General features: G+C 50.3%; 2 protein-coding genes across 3 annotated transcripts; one reads left to right on the top strand and one right to left on the bottom strand.

The window, feature by feature from the left end:
• Window positions 1-302: 302 nt before the first annotated feature.
• Window positions 303-6,490, top strand: MAT2A (methionine adenosyltransferase 2A). 2 transcript variants are annotated; one of them, XM_040993600.1, is made up of 9 exons: window positions 303-489; window positions 2,061-2,138; window positions 2,221-2,343; window positions 3,130-3,242; window positions 3,324-3,467; window positions 3,601-3,819; window positions 3,983-4,165; window positions 4,258-4,391; window positions 4,898-6,490. In XM_040993600.1, exons 1-9 carry the CDS (start codon window positions 399-401, stop codon window positions 4,998-5,000), a joined length of 1,188 nt encoding a protein of 395 aa, XP_040849534.1. In that variant the 5' UTR covers window positions 303-398; the 3' UTR covers window positions 5,001-6,490. The 2 variants fall into 2 exon arrangements, with proteins under 2 accessions (XP_040849534.1, XP_040849535.1); XM_040993601.1 differs by having other exon boundaries at window positions 4,594-6,490.
• A 674-nt stretch (window positions 6,491-7,164) lies between these two features.
• GGCX (gamma-glutamyl carboxylase) lies at window positions 7,165-24,134 on the bottom strand. Its single transcript, XM_040993598.1, has 15 exons — window positions 24,045-24,134; window positions 23,558-23,728; window positions 22,007-22,165; window positions 21,595-21,760; window positions 18,348-18,426; window positions 17,865-17,971; window positions 14,750-14,913; window positions 10,869-11,134; window positions 10,627-10,758; window positions 9,829-9,980; window positions 9,231-9,400; window positions 8,964-9,094; window positions 8,294-8,441; window positions 7,947-8,142; window positions 7,165-7,694 (listed from the first exon to the last, which is right to left on the bottom strand). The coding sequence occupies exons 1-15, from the start codon at window positions 24,085-24,087 to the stop codon at window positions 7,517-7,519; spliced, it is 2,262 nt and encodes a 753-aa protein (XP_040849532.1). The 5' UTR covers window positions 24,088-24,134; the 3' UTR covers window positions 7,165-7,516.
• Between the last annotated feature and the right edge of the window lie 1,682 nt (window positions 24,135-25,816).

Below are 25,816 nucleotides of genomic sequence, written 5' to 3'. Positions count from 1 at the left end.
TCTATCACCCACCACGATTTTGAAGGGTGTAACCACTCGAGCGACTCATGTTTCCACTTGCCTTATGATCTAACAGCTTCCGAAGCTAGCTGGGCAAACGGGGGGCGGCTTCCGTGGCCTGGTCTCCCCCCCCGCCTCGCGGAGTGGAGCAGCCCCGGCTCGGCCCGGCCCGCGCCGCCTTCCCCGCCCGACCCCCGCGCTGGGCGCGCATTGGCGCGCGGCGCCGGGGGGCGGGGCTCGAGGCGGGCGCGCGCGGGCGCCGCTCTATAAATACTGGGCCGCGCCGCCCGGCCCCTGGTTCGCTCCGCGCCGGCCTGCCCGTCCCCTGTGGAACGCAGTCGCCGCTGCTCGCTCGCTGTCCTCGCCTTCCCCTCTCGCTGACCACCACCCGCGTCAACATGAACGGGCAGCTCAACGGCTTCCACGAGGCCTTCATCGAGGAGGGCACGTTCCTCTTCACTTCCGAGTCCGTCGGGGAAGGCCACCCAGGTGAAGGAGGACGGGGACCCGCGGCGGGCGGAGGGACGCGAGGACGGGCGCGGCTGCGGCCGGCCGGCGCAGCGGGGTCAGCGCGCGCGTCGTCCCGGGTCGGCCGGGGAGGTGGACGGAGCGGCGCGGCTGTCCCCTCTCTCCTCCCCTCGTGGCGCCGCCGGTGCCGAGCGCGTGGCCGCCCCTCCCCCCGCCCATCCGGCACGCGGAAGATTCCAGAAGACGAGCGTGGGGGTGGTGGGGGGGAGGCCGGGGCTGCGGCCGCTCGTGCCCGCGCCCCACGCGCCGGGGTGCTCGCGGGTGGGCGAGCCGGCCTGCGCGGGCCCGCGGCGGGAGCGCGCGCCCCGCATTGCAGCGGCCAGCACGTGCGGGGCGGCCCCGAGGACGCCGGCCGTGCCCTTCGGCGTCAAGGTGACAGCCTCCCGGCTAAATATAGCGCGCGCTGGAGGCGGCGGCCCTTATTTGGGCTCGGCGGAAAAAAAAAGGCTGGGAAGCGTGGAGGAAGCGGGCGCGGCCGTGGCGTGGGCTTGCCTTTTAAAGGCGCCGGTGGCAGCCGCTAGGCGAGGTCCTGCTTCACGTGTCCGCCCGCTGGGCTTTGTCCACTGCGCCGCCGCCATGATGGGGCCCGTCTCCACGTGAACGGCGAAGGCGGTTTCCAGGAATTTCCGATGCAGCTCGGCGCCCTCGGCGAGCGTGCAGGCAGCCGGGGCGGCAGGGGACGCCCGAGTGCCGCCCGCAGGTGCCCGAGGCCGGTGGTCGGCTGCCCTGCCTGACCCGGGTGTGGAACCCGCGGCTTGGGAGCCGGCGTCTATGTCACAGGCTTTTGCTTTTTTTTTTTAACACAGCTTGTACATTGTCTTGGTTTTGCTCACCTTCCCACCAATGAAGACGAGGATTAAGAATATTTGGACCTTTTTCGGTCTTGAGTTCTTGCCCTTGGACAGCTGTAACGGCACCAAATTCCTTCCTCAAGGAAGGTTGTGTTTCCTGTCAGTTGTTGAATTCTGTTGCCCAGATTGTCTTTGCGGGACAGCTCTACAGGTGGTCGTAGTTGTCCCACAGGCCAGGTGTGCTGGGGATCTTGCTATTCCTGTGGTTCTATTGTGTTCTTTAACAAATCGGGTAATTGACATAAGTGCTTGGTTGTGTAATGCATAGATGTTAGAGCTGTGAGCTTTGAGTACCCTAAGGGTTTGTGTTTACCTGGCTTCTGTATTTGGATTTAAAAGTGCCTCAAGTTTCTGTTGTAATCTGTTAAGTCGCTCTGGTTAATGGGGAGAATTGTTCGGTGTGTGAAATCAAGTACCTGAAGTTTTCAGGTGGGACTGGAATCCTTGTTGGAAGTAAATCCTAGTGAAGTAAGATATTAAATAAGGAAAGTTGTGCTGGCTGGTATGAATTGATGAACTTATGCAACTGTTAAGACCATGGTGTCAAGTTTTGAAGTAACTTGTACTTTACCTCAGGCAAGTGGGTTGTGGATTGAGCTAAAACAGTGCTTATGTCTGTAGAAAAGAGGCATGACTTTCAAGAATACCTTAGAATGAGCCAGAAATTTCTTTTTTTTCCAGATAAAATTTGTGACCAGATAAGTGATGCTGTCCTGGATGCCCACCTTCAGCAGGACCCTGATGCCAAGGTGGCCTGCGGTAGGTGTGGATTCTGTGCTTGCGTGCGTATGTACTGAAGGACCTCAGGAAAAAGGTTTAAATATGAGCTTTTCTCTTCTAGAAACTGTTGCTAAAACTGGCATGATCCTTCTTGCTGGGGAGATTACATCCAGAGCTGCTGTTGACTACCAGAAAGTGGTTCGGGAAGCCATTAAACACATTGGCTATGACGATTCTTCCAAAGGTACATTAATGATTATTCCTGGGCTCTTCCCCTCACCCCATACTACAGGGAGAAATTGGAGCAATTGTGTAGTGGGACTTTTCCAGTAACACAAGTCTGATTCTTCAGTACCAACCCTATTCTGTTCTTCAAAGTGTGGTGGTCTCACTGAGGGTCCCCACTTCCCCTGAGAAGATAGATCCCAAGTGCCCACCTGCCACCCCATGTCTGCCTGAAATCTCAGTATAGGGCTATATACAGTACTCTGTGTTACTATGCATACGTATCCAATAGAACTTTTATGGTATGAGCATAGTGCCTCATGTTAATGTAGATCTTAGCAGCTGCTGTGGGTGTTTTTTTGTTTTTAAGATTTATTCTTAATTGGAAAGTCAGATATACAGAGTGAAGATCTTCTGTCTCCTGGTTTACTCCCCAAGTGGCTGCAACAGCCAGAGCGGAGCCAAGATTAGAACCGGCACCCATATGGGATCCCCTTGCATACAAGGCAAGGACTTTAGCCACTGGGCTACCACCCAGACCCACTGCTGCTGTTTTAAAGTTTATTTGGAAGGGAAAGTAACAGAACAGTGTTTCACTTCCCAAATGGCCCCAGTGCCCAGGGGAAGCCGGGAGTTTTCATCCAGGCCTCCCACCTGGTTGGCAGAGAAAACAGAGGGGAGCTATGTAGATAAGGACTGCCGCATGTGTGTGTTCATGTTTGTCAGTACTAAAAACTCCAAACGATGCTAGAAAGTACTTCTGTGGTTACCCCTCCCTGCTGAACAGTGTGTTCTTTGCTTATAGGATTTGACTATAAGACTTGTAATGTGCTGGTGGCGCTGGAACAACAGTCACCAGATATTGCTCAAGGTGTTCATCTTGACCGGAATGAGGAAGACATTGGTGCAGGAGATCAGGTACTTGGTACAGGCTCTTTGCATCTCTTCTGATGTTCAATTCTGAAGCTTTGATCACATTAGGGACTTTCTCTTTTTCAGGGTTTAATGTTTGGTTATGCCACTGATGAAACGGAGGAGTGTATGCCTTTAACGATTGTTTTAGCACATAAGCTCAATGCCAAACTGGCTGAACTCCGCCGCAATGGCACTTTGCCTTGGTTACGCCCAGATTCTAAGACTCAAGTAAGTGATAAAACTAAATTGATTACAGCAAGTTGGAAAACAGCATTTGTCTTGGTTCATTCTAACTTCACTAGAGAACCAAGAGCAAAGCCCTTAGTACACTGCACTTCTGACGACCTCTGTTGCCTTTAAGGTGACGGTGCAGTATATGCAGGACCGAGGCGCCGTGCTTCCCATCAGAGTCCACACAATTGTTATCTCTGTTCAGCATGATGAGGAAGTTTGTCTTGATGAGATGAGGGATGCCTTAAAGGAGAAGGTCATCAAAGCTGTTGTACCTGCAAAATACCTTGATGAGGATACAATTTACCACCTGCAGCCAAGTGGCAGATTTGTTATTGGTGGGCCTCAGGTAATGCAATTTATTGTTTGGGATCTTACGTTACTTAAAAAATTTTGCCACTTTAACCTTCTTTCCAGGTTTTCTGAGGCCTGCCCGTGAACCTTCTGAGAATACTGACTGGATCTAGGACCACCTAGACGACATGAAAGTGACTTTAAATCCTATATTTCAGGGTGATGCGGGATTGACTGGCCGGAAAATCATTGTGGACACTTATGGTGGTTGGGGAGCTCACGGAGGAGGTGCCTTTTCAGGAAAAGATTATACCAAGGTGGACCGCTCAGCTGCTTATGCTGCTCGTTGGGTGGCAAAGTCCCTTGTTAAAGGAGGTCTGTGCAGGAGGGTGCTTGTTCAGGTGTGTATCCTTAATCACCCATGAGAGGGGTGATCACATCAGTGTTAAATGCGGCTTTCAGTCACTGACTTACAATATCTGAATTCTTTTAGGTCTCTTACGCTATTGGAGTTTCTCATCCATTGTCTATCTCCATTTTCCATTATGGCACCTCTCAGAAGAGTGAGAGAGAGCTGTTAGAGATTGTGAAGAAGAATTTTGATCTGCGCCCTGGGGTCATTGTCAGGTAAAGATGGTAAAGCCTATTGCTAGTGAAACAGTAAGGGTGTGTGGCTGTGTGTGCACACACACATGTGCATGCTACATAAATCTGAGGCTGTGAAAGAAGATTTCAAGTGGGGACACATTCCTAGAACATGTTGATGCTTAATAAGTTGTCTTCAGGAGATGGCTTAGTTACTTGAGTCTAAAGTTGTACTTATCCTAAGGGTGTTATGAGTTTCTTAAAAGTGGGATTTTAAGGCTTGGTAAGTATTTCATGGTCACAGATAAGCTTCTGAGTTTTCTGACAAAGCCAGGGGTGGAAAAACGAGCACTGTATTTACTAATGAGGACTGTGCAAGGAGTTTGGACACCAGGGAAGTAACAAACACTTTTGCCATAAACTTTTTTCCTAGCATACCCCAGAGAACAGAACTCTATGCCAGAGCTCTTGAAAATGAGTCTTGCTGATTGTTTTTGCTTTATTTTAATTCAGTGCTACATATTAAGTTATGGACTTGTATATTCCAGGGATCTGGATCTGAAGAAGCCAATTTATCAGAGGACTGCAGCCTATGGCCACTTTGGTAGGGACAGCTTCCCATGGGAAGTGCCCAAAAAGCTTAAATATTGAAAGTGTTAGCCTTTTTTCCCCAGACTTGTTGGCGTAGGCTACAGAGAAGCCTTCAAGCTCTGAGGGAAAGGGCCCTTCTGACTAAATTCTCCTGTCCTCTTTCAGCTCCTGCTAAGTTGCAGTCACTCTAGTCAATGACATGAATTTTAGCCTTTGTTGGGGGACTGTAAGTTGGGCTTGCTATTCTGTCCCTAGGTGTTTTGTCCACCATTATAATGAACTTAGTGAGCATAGGTGATCCATGTAACTGCCTAGAAACAACACTGTAGTAATAATGCTTTGAAATTGAACCTGTGTGCCCTGTTGCCCAACCCTCAAGTCCTAATTGCATTGAGTTACCCACCAGATGCTGAAAATGTCCTTGTAATGTGCACGTAAAGTATTTGTAGTCCACTATAGCTTCTGTCTGGCAATGCCACAACCCTGTCAGCATGAATTTGTAATGTCTTGAGCTCTTATGAATGTGAAGCCCCTCTTTATCCTCCCTGTAACTCAGCCCATTTCTAATTATGTAGCTCTTTGTCAGGGAGTGTCCCTATCCAATCAGTCTTGCATGTAACGCAAGTTCCAGTTGGAGCTCTAGCCTGACATAAAAAGGCAGTTACTATTAAACCATCTCCCTGGTGCTTATGCTCTAATGGCCACCTCTAACAGCACCAAATTAAATCTCTCCACTTTCAGCTGTCTTTTGGAGGACGTACGTAATAAGGTTTCTACTTAGCAAACCAATCCTATGCATGGTTTCAGCACTAGCCAAACCTCACCAACTCCTAGCTCTAGAAAAACGGGCACTTGGCACCCTTGTGATATCATACAGAGAAGTCACAGGGCAGTACCTGAGGGTCTGTAGGTTGCACACTTTGGTACCAGATAACTTTTTTTTTTTTCTTTATAAGAAAGACTGAGTACTCCACACTGCACAATAACTCCTCCCAGGGTTTTAACTTTGTTTTATTTTCAAAACCAGGTCCAATGAGCTTTCTGAACGGCTGGTGTAGCTACAGAGAAACCAGCTTTCTTCAGAGAGCAGTGCTTTTGGCGGGGAGGAGGAAATCCCTTCATACTTGAACATTTTCTAATTGCTTATTTATTGTATTCTGGGGTATGGCGTAAGTACAGAGAAGCCATCACCTCAGATGGCAGCTTTTAAATTTTTTTTTTTCTCTCAACACCATGATTCCTTTAACATGTTTCCAGCATTCCCAGGTAGGCCAAGGTGTCCTACAGAAAAACCTTGGGTTAGACCTACAGGGGGTCTGGCTGGTGTCAACAGAAGGGAGGGCAGAGCTGGTGCAGCTGGCCATGGAGGAAGCGGACTTGGCTGGTGTGGTACAGAGAAGCCAGCTTGTTTACATGCTTATTCCATGACTGCTTGCCCTAAGCAGAAAGTGCCTTTCAGGATCTATTTTTGGAGGTTTATTACGTATGTCTGGTTCTCAATTCCAACAGTTTAATGAAGATCTAAATAAAATGCTAGGTTCTACCTTAAACTGTGTGCATTTCTTAAAGGTAGTTGGCATGGATGTGATCTAAGCATTGTATAAGCTGACCTCATTCCTCAGATCTGATTGTGCAGGCATTTACAGGTTTATAGTGCCAGCCCTTTAATCCCTTTTTATCTGCCCTTTTTAATGCTTGGTCTGGGGTAAAGTATCACAGTACATCAGTGTAGAGGTATCTGAGCCCTCCAGGTGTAGGACACAGGGTATGGGGAAGAGCTGAGAAATGCAAGCCAGTTTTTGTCTCCCTTGCACTGAAAGTTCTTTCCAATTTCATATTTAATAATTTAATCGCCTGTTCACTAAATGCTGATACCAAATGGTAAGCTTGTTTGGGGGAGGGGGAATACAGTGAACCATTTAAAAACTTGAGTTTCTATGATTCTGAAAGCATGGACTCTTTGGCAAGTTCAAAGCCATCAGTTATCTTTGAATAAAATTACAGGGGGCTAGTGATAAATAGCTTGAAAGGTGATAGTGCCCAGCATGTAGCAAGACATTCTTTTCATAAATGTCCCCAATGACCAAGTCACTTTAAACTTTGCCTCTTTAAGTAGGGTGGGCTGACTTAGGATAATCTTAGTCGCTCTTTTTTTTGGGGGGGGGGTATATTTTTGACACTCTTAACCTAATTAACTATGTAAAAAGTTCAGGGCTATAGGAAAGTGGGTAAGACTATTCCATACCATCCCCAGGTGCCAGATAGTCCCTCCATTTTTAATACCTGAAAAGCAAAGTGACACATCTGCCACTTTGCTCCAGTTATAGCAAAAGCTGGGACCTTAGGAACCAGTTTGAGCCATCTTTACCTTCCCAGAGCTCCAAATTTTAGTGTGCTGCTGTTGCAAGTGGCAGTACCACCTTCTCCATTTTCACTGGAAAAATCCATTTATTTCCTTGACTCCTGTAAGGCTCACTGAACTTAAAAGAGCTTTGGACAAGGGCAAAAGATTGTAAGTAGTACCAGAAATTTTCTGGACTGCACTGCATAGGTAATTGACCCAACACCTTGCTCCTCTAGAACTCTGAGTGTGCAGGATCAGCATGTGGCTCAGGATGATCAGAATTTGAAGAGTCTGTGGTTCCAGCTGGCTCAAAGGGTCGCAGGTTTGCATAAGTCACCTCTTGGGCGAGTTGCTCCAGTGAAGGGCGACCCAAGGCCAGATTTCGAAGTGAAATACAAGTCATCAGGAAGCTGAAAAATGGGAAAGAGGTCATGTTCAACAGTCACCCAGACATATAGCAGCCCTCTGCCTACCAGCTGGAAAGGTACACCCCTGACACCTTGGTTGAGGTGCCATGGAAGGGATATCACAGAGGTGAAAAATGGGGCTGAGGCACATCCTACTGCAAATGATTCATGGGACAGTAGAGCATCTTTAGAGCCTCAGTGTTTGGGGAAAGTTTCTACTGCCTGCAGACAGGGACAAGTACTGAGGAGACGTACCTACGGCGAAAGATGTAGAGCTTGCGCAGCAAGAAGCGGAGCAGTCGCTCGTGGAAAGGGCTGTTGCGTCGGCGTTCAATCTCTTGGAGCTTTTGCTGGCGTCTAAGAAAGGTCTGAACCAGGGGCGTGGGCTCTGGGCCCCCTTTGACCTCCCCTTCCAGGAGAGGCTGCAGCTCAGGAGGCAGAGGCCCCGTCTCTGTCCAGAAGATTGTGAAGAGAGCAATCACCAAGGTGGATCTTTGTCCCTTGGACTCCCCTTCTGAGATGGCCTCAAGTTCAGTCTGTCTAGATACTCAACCCCAGTTTCTTGAACCCAAAGGCTGCTTCAACCCAAAAGTCACACTCACCAGTTCCATTCTCAACCTTTTCCTTTAATTCCTGCAGATGGGCCAGGTCTTGCTCCAGTGCGACCTCTGTGGTGTTGACATAGATGTACATGTAGCAGGAAGGGCTAGATGACACTGTGTACACTTTATGGTACTCACCGGCAGGCAGCTGATCAAGGGGATTGGGAGAGAGAAGCATTTCACTCCAAGTCTCCTGCCAGCCTGTGGACTCCCAACTTGGCTCTGCCTGGCATGTTACCTTTAGGATGCCAAATAAGGAGCAGGCATTTGGCAGGGGCCAAGACGCTGTTTGCAACACCTACAATCTCATTGGAGTGCCTGGGTTTGAGCCCCAGCTTTGCTCCAGATTTCAGCTTCCTGCCACTGCACACCCTGGGAGGCCACTGGGAATGGCTCAGGTAACTGGGTCCCTGCCACCTCCGTGGGAAGCCCAGCTCAGGAGGGCCAGCCCTCGCTGTTGTGGACATCCAGGACACTAGATGGGAGTTCCCCGATTCTCTGTCTTACAAACAAGTTGTGTAATGGATCCTGGTTGTCCTCACTGCTCCAGAGGCCCTTGAATTTTGCAGTCCTATTGCATTACTGCTCTGGGGAAGCAGCTGCTCTTTGTCTAGAGTAAACGATCGCTTTTCATCTCGACTTTCTGCTCTTGCTATTCCCAAGCAAATACCTGCATTTTTTCTCCCTCCCGAAGAGTCTGATTCTTGTGCTCAGCCACCAGCTCCACAGTCACCTCCCCCTGCAGCAGCTGGATGCTCGTGTTGCCCAGGTCTTCACTCACAAAGTTCTCCAGGTGCAGTCCTGCCAGGGCAGCAGGGTTTACTGGGTCAGAACAGAGGGCTCGCCCCTGCACCATCCACACCCCTCAAGTTTCACGACCATTCTTCCCACCAGGAGTGCACTGCCTCTGGCCAAGGGATCCCATTTTGCTGCATACCAGGGAAATCGGCGATGAAGACCACCTCAGTGTGGTTGTCCAGGCTGCTCCTGATTTCCTGTAACTTGGTCCTCCAGGGGGACAGGTCCATCAGGAGTGGCTGCAGCCACGGTGTGCGCTGGAAGGGGGACCAGACAGCCTGAACAATGTCCACACGAGGGTCAAACAGCCTTAGGAAAGAAAACAAAGTTGTAACGAGGCCACAGCTGCCCATCCAGCAGAACTTCTGGTTCTGTGCCTTTCACCACTGTTCCCAGGGAGAGGAATAGAATTTCCCAATGCAAGAAACAACTTTATGGCAGCATGTCATGGCCAGTCCACGGCAGAGAGGGGGAAGAGAGGCTGGAGCGCTGGGAAAAATCAGGGTTAGTGACTATTAGAGAAGGCCTTGTGTTAATGATGTCTGAAAACTTTTTTTCTCCTGGATGCTGGTGCCCCCTGCTGGAAGCAACTAGTTACACCCACAACTAGATGAACCAGAACATGCACTACTAAAGAGACAACCATTTAAGCCAAACACACAAGCAGCACAAGGCTGTAGACCTTGGCAAGAGAGCAGCACTTCCTTGTTCTCCCATTCTCTGCTCCCATGGCCCACCTCTGCTGGAAGCGGTCATTGATGGAGACCCAAATATCAAAGTAGATCTGGGGCTCAGTGACATTGTACTTGGGAAGCAGGCGGCTCAGGCAAGTGGCATACTGCTTCAGCATGTCGGCATGATCCTTCCATCGCCGGCTCTGTGTGAACACCTGCCCCAAACCCCCATGTTAGTCTCACCTCATCATTTCCAATCTCTCACACAGGTCACAGGCTGCCAACGGCATAGAATGGCCTACTGCAAAAACAAACATTCGACTTTGGGGGTGAATTTTTCATTGCTGGAATGGTGGGACTTGGATTTCTTTAATCTCAATTCAAGCAAGCGACAATCACTACAAGATCAGGGGGCGGGCAGTACTGTGGCATAGTGGGTTAAGTCACCACCTGTGATGTTGGCACCCCATATGTGTGCCTGTTAAGTCCCAGCTGCTCCACGTCTAATCCAGCTCCCTGCTAATGTGTCTGGCAACGTAGCAGAGATGGCCCAAGTATATGGACTCCTGTACCAAATGGAAGGCCTGGAAGGAACTCCTGGCTTCAGCCCAGCCCATCCCTGGCTGTTGCGCTCATTTGGGAAATGAACCAACACATAGGAGATTTCTCTCTCTCCCTGACACTAACTCTTCAAGAAAATAAAACTTAAAGGCAAAAACAGCAGCTAATCTAGCGCTTGAGAAAAGGGTCGAGTCGAGCAGGCTCAAATTTGTTTCACTTCCTGGTGTGTGTAGGATCAAACCAGATCTCCACGTTGCAGGGGGCTTTCACACAGTCAACTGTCGGCAACAGACGCCTCACCCCGGGGTTCAGGTAGCCCAGCTCGCCCGTGCGGCCGTCACGGTAGGTGATCTTCACGTGCTGGTGGGAGCGGGAGTGCACCATCATGTCCCAGGAGTAGCCGTACAGCCCGTTCGTCCAGTTGTTGTAGCCCTAGAAAGTGGGGCCGAGGGGGAGAGGGAGGGGTTCAGTGCTTCTTGCACTGGTCCCGTCCCCCACAACGATGACAGCCCAGGCTCTGCTGCCCTCCCCGCCTCACAAACCTGCGTGAGGAAGTGGGAGTAAGGCAGGAAGAGCTGCTCCAGGAGGTAGAGCAGGGTGAAGAGGGTCCCCAGCTGATGGCGCAGTCCCGGTTTCTGGCCTCCTTTGGCCCGACTCCTCTTATACACACAAGAAGTGCTGGGCTGGGGGGCGGCCTTGAGGGGCAAAAAATCTTGCAGCCTTTTGGGGCAGTGAGAAAGCAGCCTCCTAGGCCACTCAGGGGAGCAAAAGAGAGGACTGCTGGCCAGCATGACATAGGGAAACATACCTAGGAAAGTAAGGAAAAACAAGCACCTCGGCATTAGGGTGGAGCCCTTAGTCCCTTCCCCCGCACACATGTAAAGGAAGATTTACACCAAGGAGTTACAGGAAAAAAAGATCTTCCATCTGCTGGTTCACTCCCCGAGTGGCTGCAATGGCTGCAGCTGAATTGATAGGAAGCCAGGAGCTTCCGGGTATCCCACAGGGGTACAGGGTCCCAAGGCTTTGGGCCATTCTTTATTGCTTTCCCAGGCCACAAGCAGGGAGCTGGCTGGGGAGTGGGGCTGCTGGGATACGAACTGGTGCCCATATGGAATCCTGGCAAACTGCAAGGTAAGGACTTCGGCCACTAGGCTACTGCACCAGGCTCTCGTAAGCTCTACTTAGGAAATATGTTCTGATCCACAGGATACAGAGTATTCCTCACCTAAAATGCCTGGAAGCAAAAGTGGTTCAGATTGTGGAGATTTCCAGGTTGTAGAATACTTGCCTGGAAGCACTGGTACTGCAGTGTTGTGGGTTAAGCCTCTGCCTAAGGCACCAGCATCCAATTCAGGTGCCAGTTCAAGTCCTAGCTGTTCCACCTCCTATCCAGCTGCCTGTTGGCAGCCTGGGAGAACAGCAGAGGATGGCTTGGGGCCTTGGGCTCCTAATCCCATGTGGGAGATTCAGAGGACCCCGCCCTGGCCTTTGTGGTCATCTGAGTAGTAAAAAAGCGGTGTAAGATCTGTCTCTCCCTCTTGTCTCTCTGAAACTCTAGCTTTCAAATAAATGAATAAATCTGGGAGGAAAAAAAAGAGAAGAAAAACAAATTTATAGACTTCATTGGTTAGGATCCTTAACTCAAAAAATCCAAAATCTAGGGCCAATGGTGTGGCTGTGGCACAGCAAGTTAAACTGTTCCTTGCAATGCCAGAATTCCACATTATAGAGTGCCAGTTCACATCCCCACTTTTTTTTTTTAAGACTTATTTTATTTTTATTGCAAAGTTAGTTATACAATGAAGAGAGGAAGTTCTTCCATCTGATGATTCACTCCCCAAGTGACCACAACAGCTGGTGCTGTGCCAATCCAAAGCTAGGAGTCAAGAGCTCTTCTGGGTCTCCCACGCAGGTGCAGGGTCCCAAGGCTTTGGGCTCTTCTCCACTGCTTTCCCAGGACATAAGCAGGGAGCTGGATGGGAAGTGGAGCTGCCGGGATTAAAACAAGTGCCCATATAGGATCCTGGCATGCTCAAGGCAAGGACTTTAGCCGCTAGGCCACCGTGCTGGGCCCAAAGTGTTTTATTTTTATTTGAAAACCATGACTGGGACAGGGGTAGCTAGACAGAATGGCACCAACCAGCATGTGTATGGGCTGGATAGTGGAGCTGGTCGGGTTGAACTAGCCTTCAATGCCCACTGACATGTATGAGAGCTGAATGGGATGTGGGACAGACTGGACTAGTCTGCTACACACACTGGCATGAGAACTAGGGCAGGGGGCAGACCTGGTGGGGGTTATTGTGGGTTGCTGCGACTAGGCTGCAGCTCCCACTGGTGAATGTGAGGGCCAAGTGTGTGCTCAGCAGAACTGCAACACCCATTGGTTCGTGTGGAAGACAGGGCTGGAGACAGAACCGACCCAAAAATTGCAACCACCAGCTGACTGGGGCGATGGACTGTGCCAGGTCCTGTACTTGCAAGTACACACAAGAATTTGGTCTAGAAACACCTCAGACAAAGTTTCTTTTGGGATCTCCCCAATCGAACTGCCAGACTCAGAACCCTAACCATAAAGAGAAGTGCAGGTTCCATGGTCTGCCATGGAGTGCAAGTACCAGAGCCAAGCCTCCTCAGAGGCTCAGACAGAGCAATGGAGAGCATAACCAGCTACACATGGAGGATATGGCAGTCTATCGGAACCTGCAGAGGATACCTGGCACCACAACAGAGGACAGAACAAACCAATCAACTACCCCAGCTAGATGTTGGCAGTGGAAAACTGGGCAAACGAAAACTCTAAGATGGACTATGTCAATCAGTGGATTCTGCAGCGACTTCATCATGCTGGGAATGGTGAGATAGGCAGCAATTCAGAACTGTTGAACTATCAAAACCATTTGAGCAAGACCCTTGGAGCATGCCTCACATCGGAGACCTGGGATGGGTGGGAGACTGGGTGGGGCTTCTCCCTTTATCTCCCCATTTACCCCAGATACAGAAAAAAAAAGAGAGAAAGAGAATGTGGAAATAAGTCTGAAACAAAAAAGAAAAGCAGAGTTAGAGAAGAAGAGACAGACATCTTCCACCTGCTGTTTCACTCCCCAAATGGCTACAATGGGCACAGCTAAGCCGATCCTGAGCTGGGAGATTTTTCCAGCTCCCATGTGGGTGAAGGGTGACAGAGACTTGGGCCATCTTCTGCTTTCCCAGACCACAAGCAGAAAGCTGGATTAGAAGTGGAGCAGGGCCTGGCATGTTAGCTCAACTGCTCATATGTGCACCAGTTTGTGTCCTGGCTGTTCCACTTCCCATCCAGCTCCCTGCTTATGACCTGGGAAGGCAGTCAAGGACATCCCAAAGCCTTGGGACCTTGCACCTGCATGGGAGACCTGGAAGAAGTTCCTAGCTCTTGACTTCAGATCAGCTCAGCTCTGTCCGTTATAGCCATTTGGGGAGTGAATCAATGGATGGAAGATCTTTCCCTTTGTGTTTCCTCTCTATAAATTTGCCTTTCCAATGAAAATTAAAGCCTAACAAAAGAAAAGAAAAAGTAGTAGAGTAGCCAGGATATGACCAATCACCCAGATGGGATGCTGGCATCACAGGGCAGGATTAGCGTGCTGCACCACCACACTGGCCCCTTCCCCCAGCTCCCTTTAATGCACCTAAGAAAGTAGAGAAGGATGGCCCAAGTACTTGGGTCCTTGCCACCCATGTGGGATACCCGGATGGAATTTCAGGCTCCTGGCTTCTGGCTGGACCAGCCCCAACTATGGTGACTATGTGGGAAGTCAACCAGTGGACAGAAGATCTTTTTCTTTCAAACAAATAAGAGTATAGTGGATTAAGCTGCCACCTGAAGGACATCCAATATAGACACCAGTTTGAGTCCCAGCTGTTCCGCTTGGGATCCAGCTCCCTGCTAATGCACCTGGGAAAGTAGTGGAAGAGGGCCTGAGTGCTGAAGCCCCTGCCACCCATGTGAGAGACCTGGAAGGAGTTACATGATCCTAACTTTGGCCTGACCCAGTCCAGACTATGTGGTCATTTGGGGAATGAACCTACACACAAAGATCTCTCTGTTCTTCGAAATCTGCCTTTCCAACAAGGAAGAGTTAACAGTTCTTATAACTCAGTCTTCAAAAAATTCAAAATTTGAAATGTTTCAACATTTCAGAAAGATTCAGATTTTCATTTTAGGGTTACTCAACCTGTACTTGTTTCTCTTGGAGACCCCTTACTATACAATACACTGAGCCCATCTGCACCTCCAGGTTGTCCTGCCTCGGGGATTGCACTGGGCTCAGCCTAGCTCCCACTCCCAATACCACCTCCCCACTCTCACACACACACTCTGGCTAGTCCCACCCTACAGACTCGTGGTTCCCCAGTTGGCTGCCAGGCCACAGACACTGACCGATGCTGAAGAGCTGGGAATTCATACAATGGAAGTAGGACACAAAGACGAGGCCAGTGGATCGTGAGGCATCGAAGAACAGCAGGAAGCCAGCCAGGAGGTCAAGCAGCAGTCCACCCCAGTGCACCACGAGCAGGCTGGTCAGCTCCTCAGACAGCACCAATCTGCAGATATGACGACCAGGGTCAAGTGCAGGCCACTGGGGAATGCAGCAATCGCAGTACATGGGTGGCACCAATGTGCCTGCTATCCCTCCAGTGGGGAACTGAACTGAGTTGCCTAAACCACCCACAGAGGTAGCCCACAGAAGCTCTCCACCTCTTCTACACCTTCACACTTCAGGCATCCAGTTTCCAACATACCCTATGGACTGAGCAAGGTTAGGTCTCCCAGCACAAAATTTGAGAAGGGGTGGGGTGCGGACAGGCCCCTCATAGAAGTTGTAGGAGGAAGAAACGTTCGGGATGGAAAGTTGGAGCAGGTGTTTGGCATAGCAGCTAAGATGCCACTTGGGACACCTATGGCCCGGGTCAGGATGCCTGGGGTCGAATCCCAGCTCTGCCCTCAGGTGCAGGCTCCTGTTGATGTGCACCAGGGAAGGCAGCAGGTGATGACGGCTCAATCAGTCGTTCCCTTCTGCCCACATGAAAGACCAGGATTTCAGTTCCTAGCCCCTGACTCGGCGTTGGCTCAGCCCTGGCTGCTACAGATCTGGGGAGTGAAACAGAGGATGGGCCCTCTCACTTTGTTTCTGCTTTTTGAATTAAAACTAATAATAATGCATTTTTTTAAAAAAGTGAATTCTTAGAGCCAGCATTGTGGTATATAAAAGATTAAGATATTGAGCCCGGGGCCCGGCGCGGTGGCGCAAGTGGTTAAGGTCCTCGCCTTGCATGCCCGGGATCCCATATGGGCGCCGGTTCTAATCCCAGCAGCCCCGCTTCCCATCCAGCTCCCTGCTTATGGCCCAGGAAAGCAGTCGAGGACGGCCCAGGGCTTTTAACCCTGCACCTGCGTGGGAGACCCAGAAGAGGCTCCTGGCACAGCATCAGCCGTTGCGCTCACTTAGGGAGTGAATCATCGGACGGAAGATCTTCCTGTCTCTCCTCTCTGTATATCCACCTTTCCAATAAAAATAAAATAAATCTAAAAGATTAAGATATTGCGTGTGGGACCAGAGCGGTAGCCTAGTGGCTAAAGTCTTCACCTTGCACGCACCATGATCCCCTATGGGTACGGGTTCTAATCCCAGTGGCCCCACTTCCCACCTAGCCTCCTGCTTGTGGCCTAGGAAGGCAGTCAAGGCCAGCCCAAAGCCTTAGGACCCTGAACCTGTGTGGGAGACCTGGAAGCGGCTCTGGACTCCTGGCTTCAGACCAACTTAGCTCAGCTCTGGCCGTTGTGGTCACTTGGGGAGTGAATCAACATACAGAACATCTTCCTCTCTGTCTCTCCTCTTCTCTGTATATCTTTCTAATTTAAAAAAAAAAATTACTGTGTGCAATGTTAACACTCCATATGAGTGCCAGTTCAAGTCCCAGCTGCTTCACTTCCGATCCAGCTCCCTGCCAAATGTGCCTTGGAAAGTAGCAGAGGATGGCCCAAGTCCTTGAGCCCCTATGCCTACACAGTATATACACAAGAAACTCTGGGTTCCTGGCTTCATCCCAGCCCAGCCCCCATGCCAGCTGTTGTGGCCATTTGGGGAGGGAACCAGAGGATGGAAGATCTCTTTCAGCCTCTCTTTCTTGACTCTTTCAAATAAGTAAATGTTAAAATAATAATAATAATTAAAGGTGATTTTTGTCTAATACAATATGTCAAACTTGGGCAAGTGGGAAATAACAGGGAAGAAGAAAGAAAACAAAGTAAAAGAGGAGCTGGGAGGAGGCATGCCGAGAAGCAAGGCTCCGGTGTGCAGGTGGTAACGGTTTAGTCAGAGCAGAAACAGTGGCTGCCCAGCTCCGTGCTTTGGCAGAGCAGCCCTGACCAGAGGCCAGGATGGCAGGACAGACACCCAGACATCAGCCAGGGCAACTGCCAATGGTGCTGCCTATTCCCCTTCCCAAAGAATTTTTCCTCCCTCTTGTCCACCTGACCTGACCAGCAAGCTCTCGGAAGCAGGTAAGCCTCAGTTCTCTGATGTTCTGCCTCTGCTGAAAAGGCAGACTGGTGAACAGAGCAAGGCAGGTGGCACATGTGGACAAAGCAGAGAGCAGGCATCGCTGCAGATGTAAGGGTTAACTGTAGGGCCCGGCGCGGTGGCGCAAGTGGTTAAGTCCTCGCCTTGCACGCCCGGGATCCCATATGGGCGCCGGTTCTAATCCCGGCAGCCCCGCTTCCCTTCCAGCTCCCTGCCTGTGGCCTGGGAAGGCAGTCGAGGACGGCCCAAAGCTTTGGGACCCTGCACCCGCGTGGGAGACCCGGAGGAGGCTCCTGGCTTCGGATCGGCATAGTATCGACCCGTTGCAGCTCACTTGGGGAGTGAATCATCGGATGGAAGATCTTCCTCTCTGTATCTCCTCTCTGTATATCCGCCTTTCCAATAAAAAATAATAAAAATAAATCTTTGAAAAAAAAAAAAAAATAAAAAGGGTTAACTGTAAAGGTGACTGTATTCCTGGAAGTCTGGAATGTCCAGAGACACCTGCACCCTGTCACCAGCAAAGCTCCTGTTTCCTGAAAGACCAGGAGGCAGGCAGGAGGTAGGGAGAATCTTGGAGTTTTTGGATTTGCGGGAAAGACAGCTCGCTTCGAGGCATGCTGTTTTATTGCTGTCTGCATTGAAATTATATGATCAGGACCCCCAAGCCTATACGCTGTAAATTCCTATTGCTGTTTTCTGTTCTGTGTCACTTTAGCCCCTAATCATGTACTTGTTCACCGCCATGTAGCTTTTGATTCTTTTAGTATAAAAACCCCACGATTATTTCATTTGGGACGCTTCTTGCTTACGGCAAGAGGTTGCCCTTTGGACTAGAAAATAAAATCATCTCACTTGCCTTGGAGTCTCGCTCGAATTCATTGAACCCCAAACAGCAGATCCCAGGGAGACGGGTCACCTGCTCCGGACCCAGGCCTCAATACTAAGGCCCTGGTCCTGACTGCCACTCACTTAAAGGGACCAAACAGCCAGTGCCGGGACAGGTGTTCCATGGAATAGCCTTCGACCCAGTCTGCATCCAACTTCTTCACACCCGCAATGAAGTACACAATGAAGATCTGAGAACACAAAACACAACAGCCAAGTTCAAACAGCACCTTGTTATCCACAAGGATTAAGTAAATTCTAATCTCAGTCCAGTGCTCAAGGAAGAATAGATCCAGGACGAGGCCCCCAGGAAGGAAGCAGGAAACCCAGAGGTACTCCCTTCCCTTGCGAGGATTCTCTTCTAGCAAGCACCGAGCACTGACTGACTCTACGGCAAGGTGACAGAACTCAGAGATTAGGGCGATTGGAAAAAAATGGAAAAGCCAGGCGAGTTTTATAGCAAAGTGGTGGGGGTAAGGAGAAGCTGCAGAGGCAGAAGGAAAACGCAGCCAGGAGATGACCACAGGCTGCCCCAGTGTCTCCTCCCTCTGCCCTCGCTGCCCGTACCTGGCCTCGCAGCATTGCATAGTTCCAGAGGGGCACATGGGCATTCCTCTTACGGGCATTCAGCAGGCCATCCACAGACCTACACCAAGGAAGACAAGTGCGCAAGATGCCTTTTTAGTACACTTTACTCTTAACAGTGAGAACCCATCTATCCTAGGAACGTCTCCTGTGGCCTCCCCTGTTCTCTGGGTGCCAGGGAGGCCACTTAGAATGAACATGAGCAAATATAACTATCATGAAATCATACAAGAAATATTATTTTAGATGCTTGACTTCCATGGAGGTTATGCCCTGAGAGCCCACTACACGTCCAAAATATCACAGTTAAAAATGCACTCCATGCACCTGGGGAGGTAGGTTAGTGAGCGTGCCTGGAGCAGCACACCCATGTGGGAGGCCCAGAAGTAACCAGGCTCCTAACTCGGGCCCAGCTGGGGCCAGCCTCTGCGGCCACTTGGGGAATGAACCGGCGGATGCAAGATCTGTCTCTCCTTCTCCCTCTTTCAAATAAACAAAACAAAAAAAGAATTTAATACATTTAATACATAGAAACACAGCAAGTGTTTGGCACAGTGGTCAAAAACTCACTTGGGATGAATGTCCACACCCTACGTTAGAGACCCTACATTTAAAGATTTCTTTTTATTGGAAAGGTAGAGTTTTTAAAAGGAAGAGAGGCAGAGGGAAAGATCTTCTGTAAGCTGATTCACTCTCTAAATGGCCACAACAGCCAGAGCTGAGCTGATCCAAAGCCGGGAACTTCTTCCAGGTCTCCCACTTGGGTGCGGGGTGCCAAGGCTTTGGGCACTAATCAGTGTCCACATGGGATGCTGATGCGTTCAAGGTGATGACTTAGCCATTGAGCCGTCGCACAGGTTCAACACAGGGTTTTTAATAGGAAAATATTATTCAAGTTTAACATAGAGGAAATCCCTCATTAAATAGCCTTTTCAAGATTTTTTTTTCTTTTTAAATTGGAAAGTCACCTATACAGAGAGGAGAGACAGAAAGGAAGATTCTTCCATCTGCTGATTCACTCCCCAAGTGACCGCAATAGCTGGAGTTGCGCTAATCTGAATCCAGGATCATGAAGCCTCTTCCAGGTCTCCCACATGGGTGCAGGGTCCCAAGGCTTTGGGCCATCCTCTACTGCTTTCCCAGGCTCCAAGTAGGGAGCTGGATGGGAAATGGGGCTGCTGAGATCAGAATTGGTGTCCATATGGGATCCTGGTGCATGCAAGGTAAGGACTTTAACCACTAGGCTACCACACTGAACCCCTTTTCTTTCTTTTTCTTTGTCTCTTTTTTTCTTAGATTTAAAAGGCAGAGTGACAGAGTGATCTTCTATCCCTGATTCACTCCCCAAATGGCTGCAACAGCCAGGGCTGGGACAGACAATAGCCAGGAACTCCATTCCATTATCCTACATGAGTGGCAGGGGTCCAAGTGCTGGGTTAGCACCTGCTGCCTGCTCAGGCAGCTTACTGCAATTAGCAGTAAGCTGAAACTTAAACCTGCACTCCAACAGGGAACGCTTAGTATTACAAGTGGAGGCTTAACGTGCGGTACCACAACACCAGCCCTTTTCTCTCTCTCTAAGATGTATTTATTTGAAAGGCAGAGTTACAGAGAAAAGGAGAGGCTGAAAGAGATCTTCCATACACTGTTCATGCCTCAAATGGCCACAATGGCTGGAAATAGGCCACCAAAGCCAAGAGCTTCTTCTAGGACTCCCACGTAGGTGCAGCGGCCCAAGCACGTAGGCCATTCTCTACTGCTTCCTCAGGTGCATTTAGCAAGCAGCTGGATCAGAGGTGGAGCAGGCCAGGTCTTGAACTGGCATCCATATGAGTGGCTCAATCACTATAATACAGTGCCAGCCCCAATACCTGTCTCTTAATGACAAGTAATTATGAGGGAAAAAATTCACAAAAAGCTGCCGGCAAGTAAAGCCACCACCTACAGCACAGCATTCCCGAGTCCTGGCTGCTGCACTTCCAACCAGCTCCATGCCAATACATCTGGGAGCAGTGGAGGATGGCCCAAGTTCTTAGGCTGCTGCACCTGCCTGAGAGACCTGAAAGAAGCTCCTGGCTTTGGCCTGACCCAGCCTTGGACACTGTAGCCATTTGAGGAATGAATCAGTGGATGAAAGATGAACCGCTCTCTCTGTGCTTCTTCCTCTCTGTAACTCTCTCAAATAAACAAACCTTAAAAAATTAAAAAATGTAGTATTATCCACTTTCCTGTAGCCCTTGAACCTTCTTACTCTAAGTATGTAAAGAATGTCAAAATAAATTTTATTAATAAAAAAAAAAAAGGAAAAAAAAAATTTAAAAATGCACAGGGCCCCGAGTGGTAGCCTAGCAACTAAAGTCCTCATCTTGAATGCGCCAAGATCCCATATGTATGCCAATTCTAATCCTAGCAGCCCCACTTCCCATCCAGCTCCCTGCTTGTAGCCTGGGACAGCAGTAGAGGACAGCCCAAAGCCTGGGGACCTTGCACCCGTATAGGAGACCTGGAAGAAGCTCTGTGCTCCTGGCTTCAGATTGGCTCAGCTCCAGCCATTGTGGCCATGTGGGAAGCAAACCAGCAGATGGGTGATCTGTGTCTTTAGCTCTGCTTTTTAAATGAATACTTTTAAAAACAGTGGTGAAGAGGGGACTCTAACGCAAAGAGTGAGATACAGCAACATTCAATGAATATGTTTGAGATTTTCTTCCCTGTACTCATCTTCTGACATCTGCTATTTGTGTTCCACTTAACAATAGAATGCCTGCCACCTTGTCTCCAATCCCTCCTCTACGTCCCCGAGAGAGGGCCGCCTAAGCCACACTGGAGACAGGGTCACCTCCTTCCAGGACAGCCCAGATGGGTCCTGTGCCTCATAGTGTTAGTGCTGGCTCTAACTCTGGGCTCACACACCGTCTACTCCCGTCACCACATGACTACCCTTGACAATGTGAAATCAGCTTTGTCTAGCTGTGTGCTTCTCTAAGAGGCTTAGAGGAAGTGGATGGGCCCTGGCAGGGTGGGATGGAGCCATTTCGCTTTTCATCATTGCAAGGAGCGGGCCCCTCCTCCTCCCAACTCCATCCAAACCACAGGCTCACCATGTAACTCAGCAAAGCATGGGGTGAAAATCCGCTTCCTGGGGCAACTTCCGGGACTTCCCCATCTCCCACCGTGTCTGGGAAGCACCCTGCCCGGCCAGCCCCTTCCCTACATCCCTGTAGCTTCATACCAGTAGTGATTCGCATCCATGAATGTCAGCTGGAAGGCCAACAAGCCATACAGATAGGAATGGTTGTTCCATGACGTCTTGTCCAGGAGGAACACGTACCAGTACGGCAGCAGGAACAACACACAGCTCAGCCGGTAACACAGGCCCAGCATCATGCCCAGTGCCCCTGGGAATGGATGATCAACAGGTCAATGTGGTGCCCACAGGCCCAACTTCCCTGGCATGGGCTGTGGCTGGGATTAAGGCATTTTATCACATTATGAGTAACAACTAAAGGTTATTTTAAAACGTTGCAAAGAATATGAAAGTCAGAGTCAGCACCATAGACCTTGGTCATTCAGCAGCACACTGCCGATGTCCATGTTTGGACCAGGCCAGCCAATACTCCCATCGTTCCCACAGTTCCCCTCACCCAGAAACATGATGGTATAGACCAGATACATCCAGTCCAGTGGCAGTGGGCGCAGGGCATCCAGCAAGGGAAAGCGGCACACGTCCAGCCCGTCCAGATAGCGTCGGTCCAGGGAGCTGAGGCCCCGCTCCTGGGGAATGTCCAGCACCATCAGGAGCCCTGAGCAGGCAAGAGCAGAGGGTCCCCGTGTGCCTCAGGGAAGGCACACACTACCATGTACTACATGTACTACATGGTACACAAACTACCATGTCTGACTCCAGGCTCGCACTGTGTTCCTGATCCTGGCTCTGCTGTCAATTCAACAGTGACTGAAGCAGAGGAAGTACAAAACAAATTGGACAACCACCCCACACAGCCAAACAATGACAACAAAACTCTGGGCAAATCGAGACTCTAAGGTTGACTGTGTCAGCCAATGGACATTGGCAGGGTTTCCTCATCCTCGGATCTGCGAGACTGACAGTATATCAGAATTGTTGAAACCAGGCAGACAGAATGCTCAGAGCACGCACCACATCAGGGACTCTGGGATGCTATCGAGTGGTCATTCCCCATCCCTGGGTCCTGGGACAGTTGGGAGGCTGGGTACAGCTTCTCTCTTTATCTCCCCTTTTCCCCCAAAAGAGGAAGAAACAGAAAATTTGGAAACAATGATCACACTCACTTTTCCGTAACCCTAGAACCTTTCTACCCTGATCAACTACGTAAACATCATCTAAACTTTAAAAATTTACAAAAGTGACCGAGTGCCTACTGGGGGCTTCGCACTGACAGCTGGTGTGATTCGATGATCCCTGGACCTCATGCAGCCAACCCCCCTGTTCGGGAACAGGAAGGTCAGCAAACTTAGCAAAGTGGCAGGAAGGAGTCGGTGGGGAAAACATGCATTTTGTGTCATATTTTATAGAGATGCACCTTTACTCCCCAAAGGTACTCTGGGAGTATTTCAAAACCATGACACATGGGGCAAACACTTCAAGGGCTGCACACACCAGGAATCCAGCTCGGGGTAAGGCAGGGTATCTCAACCTCACGGTTAGTCACTTTGGGGACTAGTTAATTATTTGCCAGGAGGCTTATCGACTGCATAACAGGACTTCTAGAGGCAGTCTCAGGATTCCACACATGACAGCAAGCAGCTGCTCCTCCTCCCTCCACCAGAGGGAGGACTACTCACAGCTGAGGACCATGTTTGGGCCAGGGGACTATCTCAGTACACCTGTAACCCATCCCAAAGATGGGTGCAGGTCTGACCCACGAGTTAGGAAGCTCTAGACCAGGGAGTCCCCATGAAATTGACCCGTTACCCTTGCTCCATTTTTTTTTCTGAAGCCTTGGTCCAAGTTCCTAGGCGATTTCAGGCCACCGGCAAACAGGTTCCTGTTCCTCCACAACTGTGTCTGATAAAGGCATCAGATCAAAGCATTTCTGGCTTGATGCTAAACTTAACCATGCCCCCTTCCACTAAGCAACCACGAAATGGACAGCCCACATCTTCCCACCCTCAACTACTTAAAACAGCCTCTACCACCCAGAAAATAGACTCACCAAAGAGAAAACGAAAAACGGCCAGGCTGGCGGGGTCTGTCGGTCGGTTTAGCAGGGTAACCAGCCTCTGCCAGCTACATACATCTGCCCCCTCAAAGCCCAAGAGCCTCCTCATTCGGCTCTCCTGCCTGGGCCGCGCGCTCTCCTCAGCTTTGTCTTTCTGTACTTTATCTGCAACAAGTGGAGATAATGTGGGGGTGGAGGCGGTCTCCTTTCCAATCACAGACATCACAGCCTCAAATAACAGCCCACCGTTCTCCCCAATGATCTCCGCAAAGCCTACGTGCAGAGCACCCCATCAGCACCACTCCACGTCCCAGACCCCCCGAGAAGACAGCCTTCCCAGAGCAACGCCCCCCAGCCCCCACCCCGCCAAGTTGACAACCTCCTGAAGCTGCACCTTGCTGTCTCCCTCAACACGCCCCTTCCCCCCGCGAAAGCCCCTCGTCACCAGAGCCCACCAGACGTCCTCCCGACCCTGGCCGACCTGAGACCGGCGGGGGCTGCGCGAACCGGGCACGCAGGGCCATGGCTGCACCGAGGCAGGACCACGGCAGCCGGCCGCGAGCAGGAGGTGCCGCGGACGCGCTCTCCCATAGGCTCTACCTCCCCGACACGTCTACACCCGCGTGGCCGGCCGGAAAGCGCCGCTGCTGTCGCGAAAGGCCCTGAGCGGGGAGTCAGGAGGCGGAGCTGGGAACCCTGGGGCGGGGCCTGAGATGGTGCAGACGGCGCGTTCTGGGGTCCACTCACATCCCAGGCCACTGGCTTAACGCCTGCCGAGCCCTTGCTGGTCTTTCAACGCTAAGGGCTTGCTGGTTTTTCAATGCTAAGATTTTGAGCCCAGTAGCTCGGGTTCTTGCCTGACCCATTTAGGCCTCGCAGTGCTCTCCGACGAGAACAGTCAGGTGCAGACAGTTCAGGGCTCAGGAGGAAGGACTGACCCTGCTCAGGATGAATGCTTAGTGTGAGTCCTTAGTTCGATGGCATAGTAGCTCGAGCCTCCACCTATGGTGCCGGCATCCCATACGAGCGCTGGTTTGTGCCCTGGCTGCTCACCGTTATCCAGCTCCCTGCTAATGTGCTTGGGAAAGCAGAGGAGGATGGTCCAAGTCCTTGGGTTCCTGTACTCATGTGGGAGGTCCACAGGCAACTCCTGATTCCTGCCTTGTGACCATGCCAGCTGCAGCCATCTCAGCCATTTGGGGGAGTGAATCGGGAGATGCAAGATTTCTCTGGTTCTCCTCTCTGTAAAATCTTGGCTTTCCAATAATAAATAAATAAATATATATATATATATATTTTAATTTTCTAGCTTAAAAAAAAAGCTAGAAGGGAAGTAGAGCAGCCGGGATTAGAACCGGCATCCATATGGGATCCCGACACATGCAGGGTGAGGACTTTAGTCACTAGGCTACCTACCACACTGGGCCAAATGGGTTGTAACTTTTTTTTTTTTAAGATTCATGTTTGGGGGCCCGGCGCGGTGGCGCAAGTGGTTAAGGTCCTCGCCTTGCATGCCCGGGATGCCATATGGGCACCGGTTCTGGTCCCGGCAGCCCTGCTTCCCATCCAGCTTCCTGCCTGTGGCCCGGGAGAGCAGTCGAGGACGGCCCAAAGCTTTGGGACCCTGCACCCGCATGGGAGACCCGGAAGAGGCTCCTGGCTTCGGATCGGCATAGCATCGGCCGTTGTGCTCACTTGGGGATTGAATCATCAGACGGAAGATCTTCCTCTCTGTCTCTCCTCTCTGTATATCTGCCTTTCCAATAAAAAAAAAATAAAAAAATAAATCTTAAAAAAAAAAAAAGATTCATGTTTGGGCCCAGCGGCGTGGCCTAATGGCTAAAGACCTCGCCTTGAATGCCCCAGGATCCCATATGGGCACCGGTTCTAATCCCAGCAACTCCACTTCCCATCCAGTTCCCTGCTTGTGGCCTAGGAAAGCAGTCGAGGATGGCCCAAAGCCTTGGGACCCTGCACTCACGTGGGAGACCCAGAAGAGGCTCTAGGCTCCTGACTTTGGATTGGCTCAGCACCAGGCTGTTGGGGCCACTTTGGGGAGTGAATCAGCAAATGGAAGATCTTTCTCTCTTTCTCTGTATATCTGATTTTCCAATGAAAATAAATAAATCATTAAAGAAAAAAAATGGATTGGTTCATTTAATGTCTAGCAAGCCCATTACTTGTTTAGATAACAGCATTTTATGAGGTCTGAGTATATTTTTCACACACACAAAAAAAGATAGACTTGATTTA

Source organism: Ochotona curzoniae, unplaced genomic scaffold, assembly GCF_017591425.1.
Source record: "Ochotona curzoniae isolate NIBS_2020 unplaced genomic scaffold, NIBS_Ocur_1.0 contig_883, whole genome shotgun sequence".
In the NCBI taxonomy this organism is placed as follows: domain Eukaryota; kingdom Metazoa; phylum Chordata; class Mammalia; order Lagomorpha; family Ochotonidae; genus Ochotona; species Ochotona curzoniae.
This window is presented reverse-complemented; position numbering and strand designations above follow the sequence as displayed.

Bases quoted from the DNA above. Each gene is read 5' to 3' on its own strand.
- MAT2A (XM_040993600.1), top strand. From the start codon at position 399: ATGAACGGGCAGCTCAACGGCTTCCACGAGGCCTTCATCGAGGAGGGC. The intron at 2,344-3,129 runs GTACATTAATGA...CTTTGCTTATAG, and splicing joins CTATGACGATTCTTCCAAAG to GATTTGACTATAAGACTTGT. The intron at 3,468-3,600 runs GTAAGTGATAAA...GTTGCCTTTAAG, and splicing joins GCCCAGATTCTAAGACTCAA to GTGACGGTGCAGTATATGCA.
- GGCX (XM_040993598.1), bottom strand. From the start codon at position 24,087: ATGGCCCTGCGTGCCCGGTTCGCGCAGCCCCCGCCGGTCTCAG. The intron at 10,759-10,868 runs GTTTGTGAGGCG...CCCACTTTCTAG, and splicing joins ACTCCCACTTCCTCACGCAG to GGCTACAACAACTGGACGAA. The intron at 7,695-7,946 runs GTACGTCTCCTC...CCCATTTTTCAG, and splicing joins CTCTACATCTTTCGCCGTAG to CTTCCTGATGACTTGTATTT.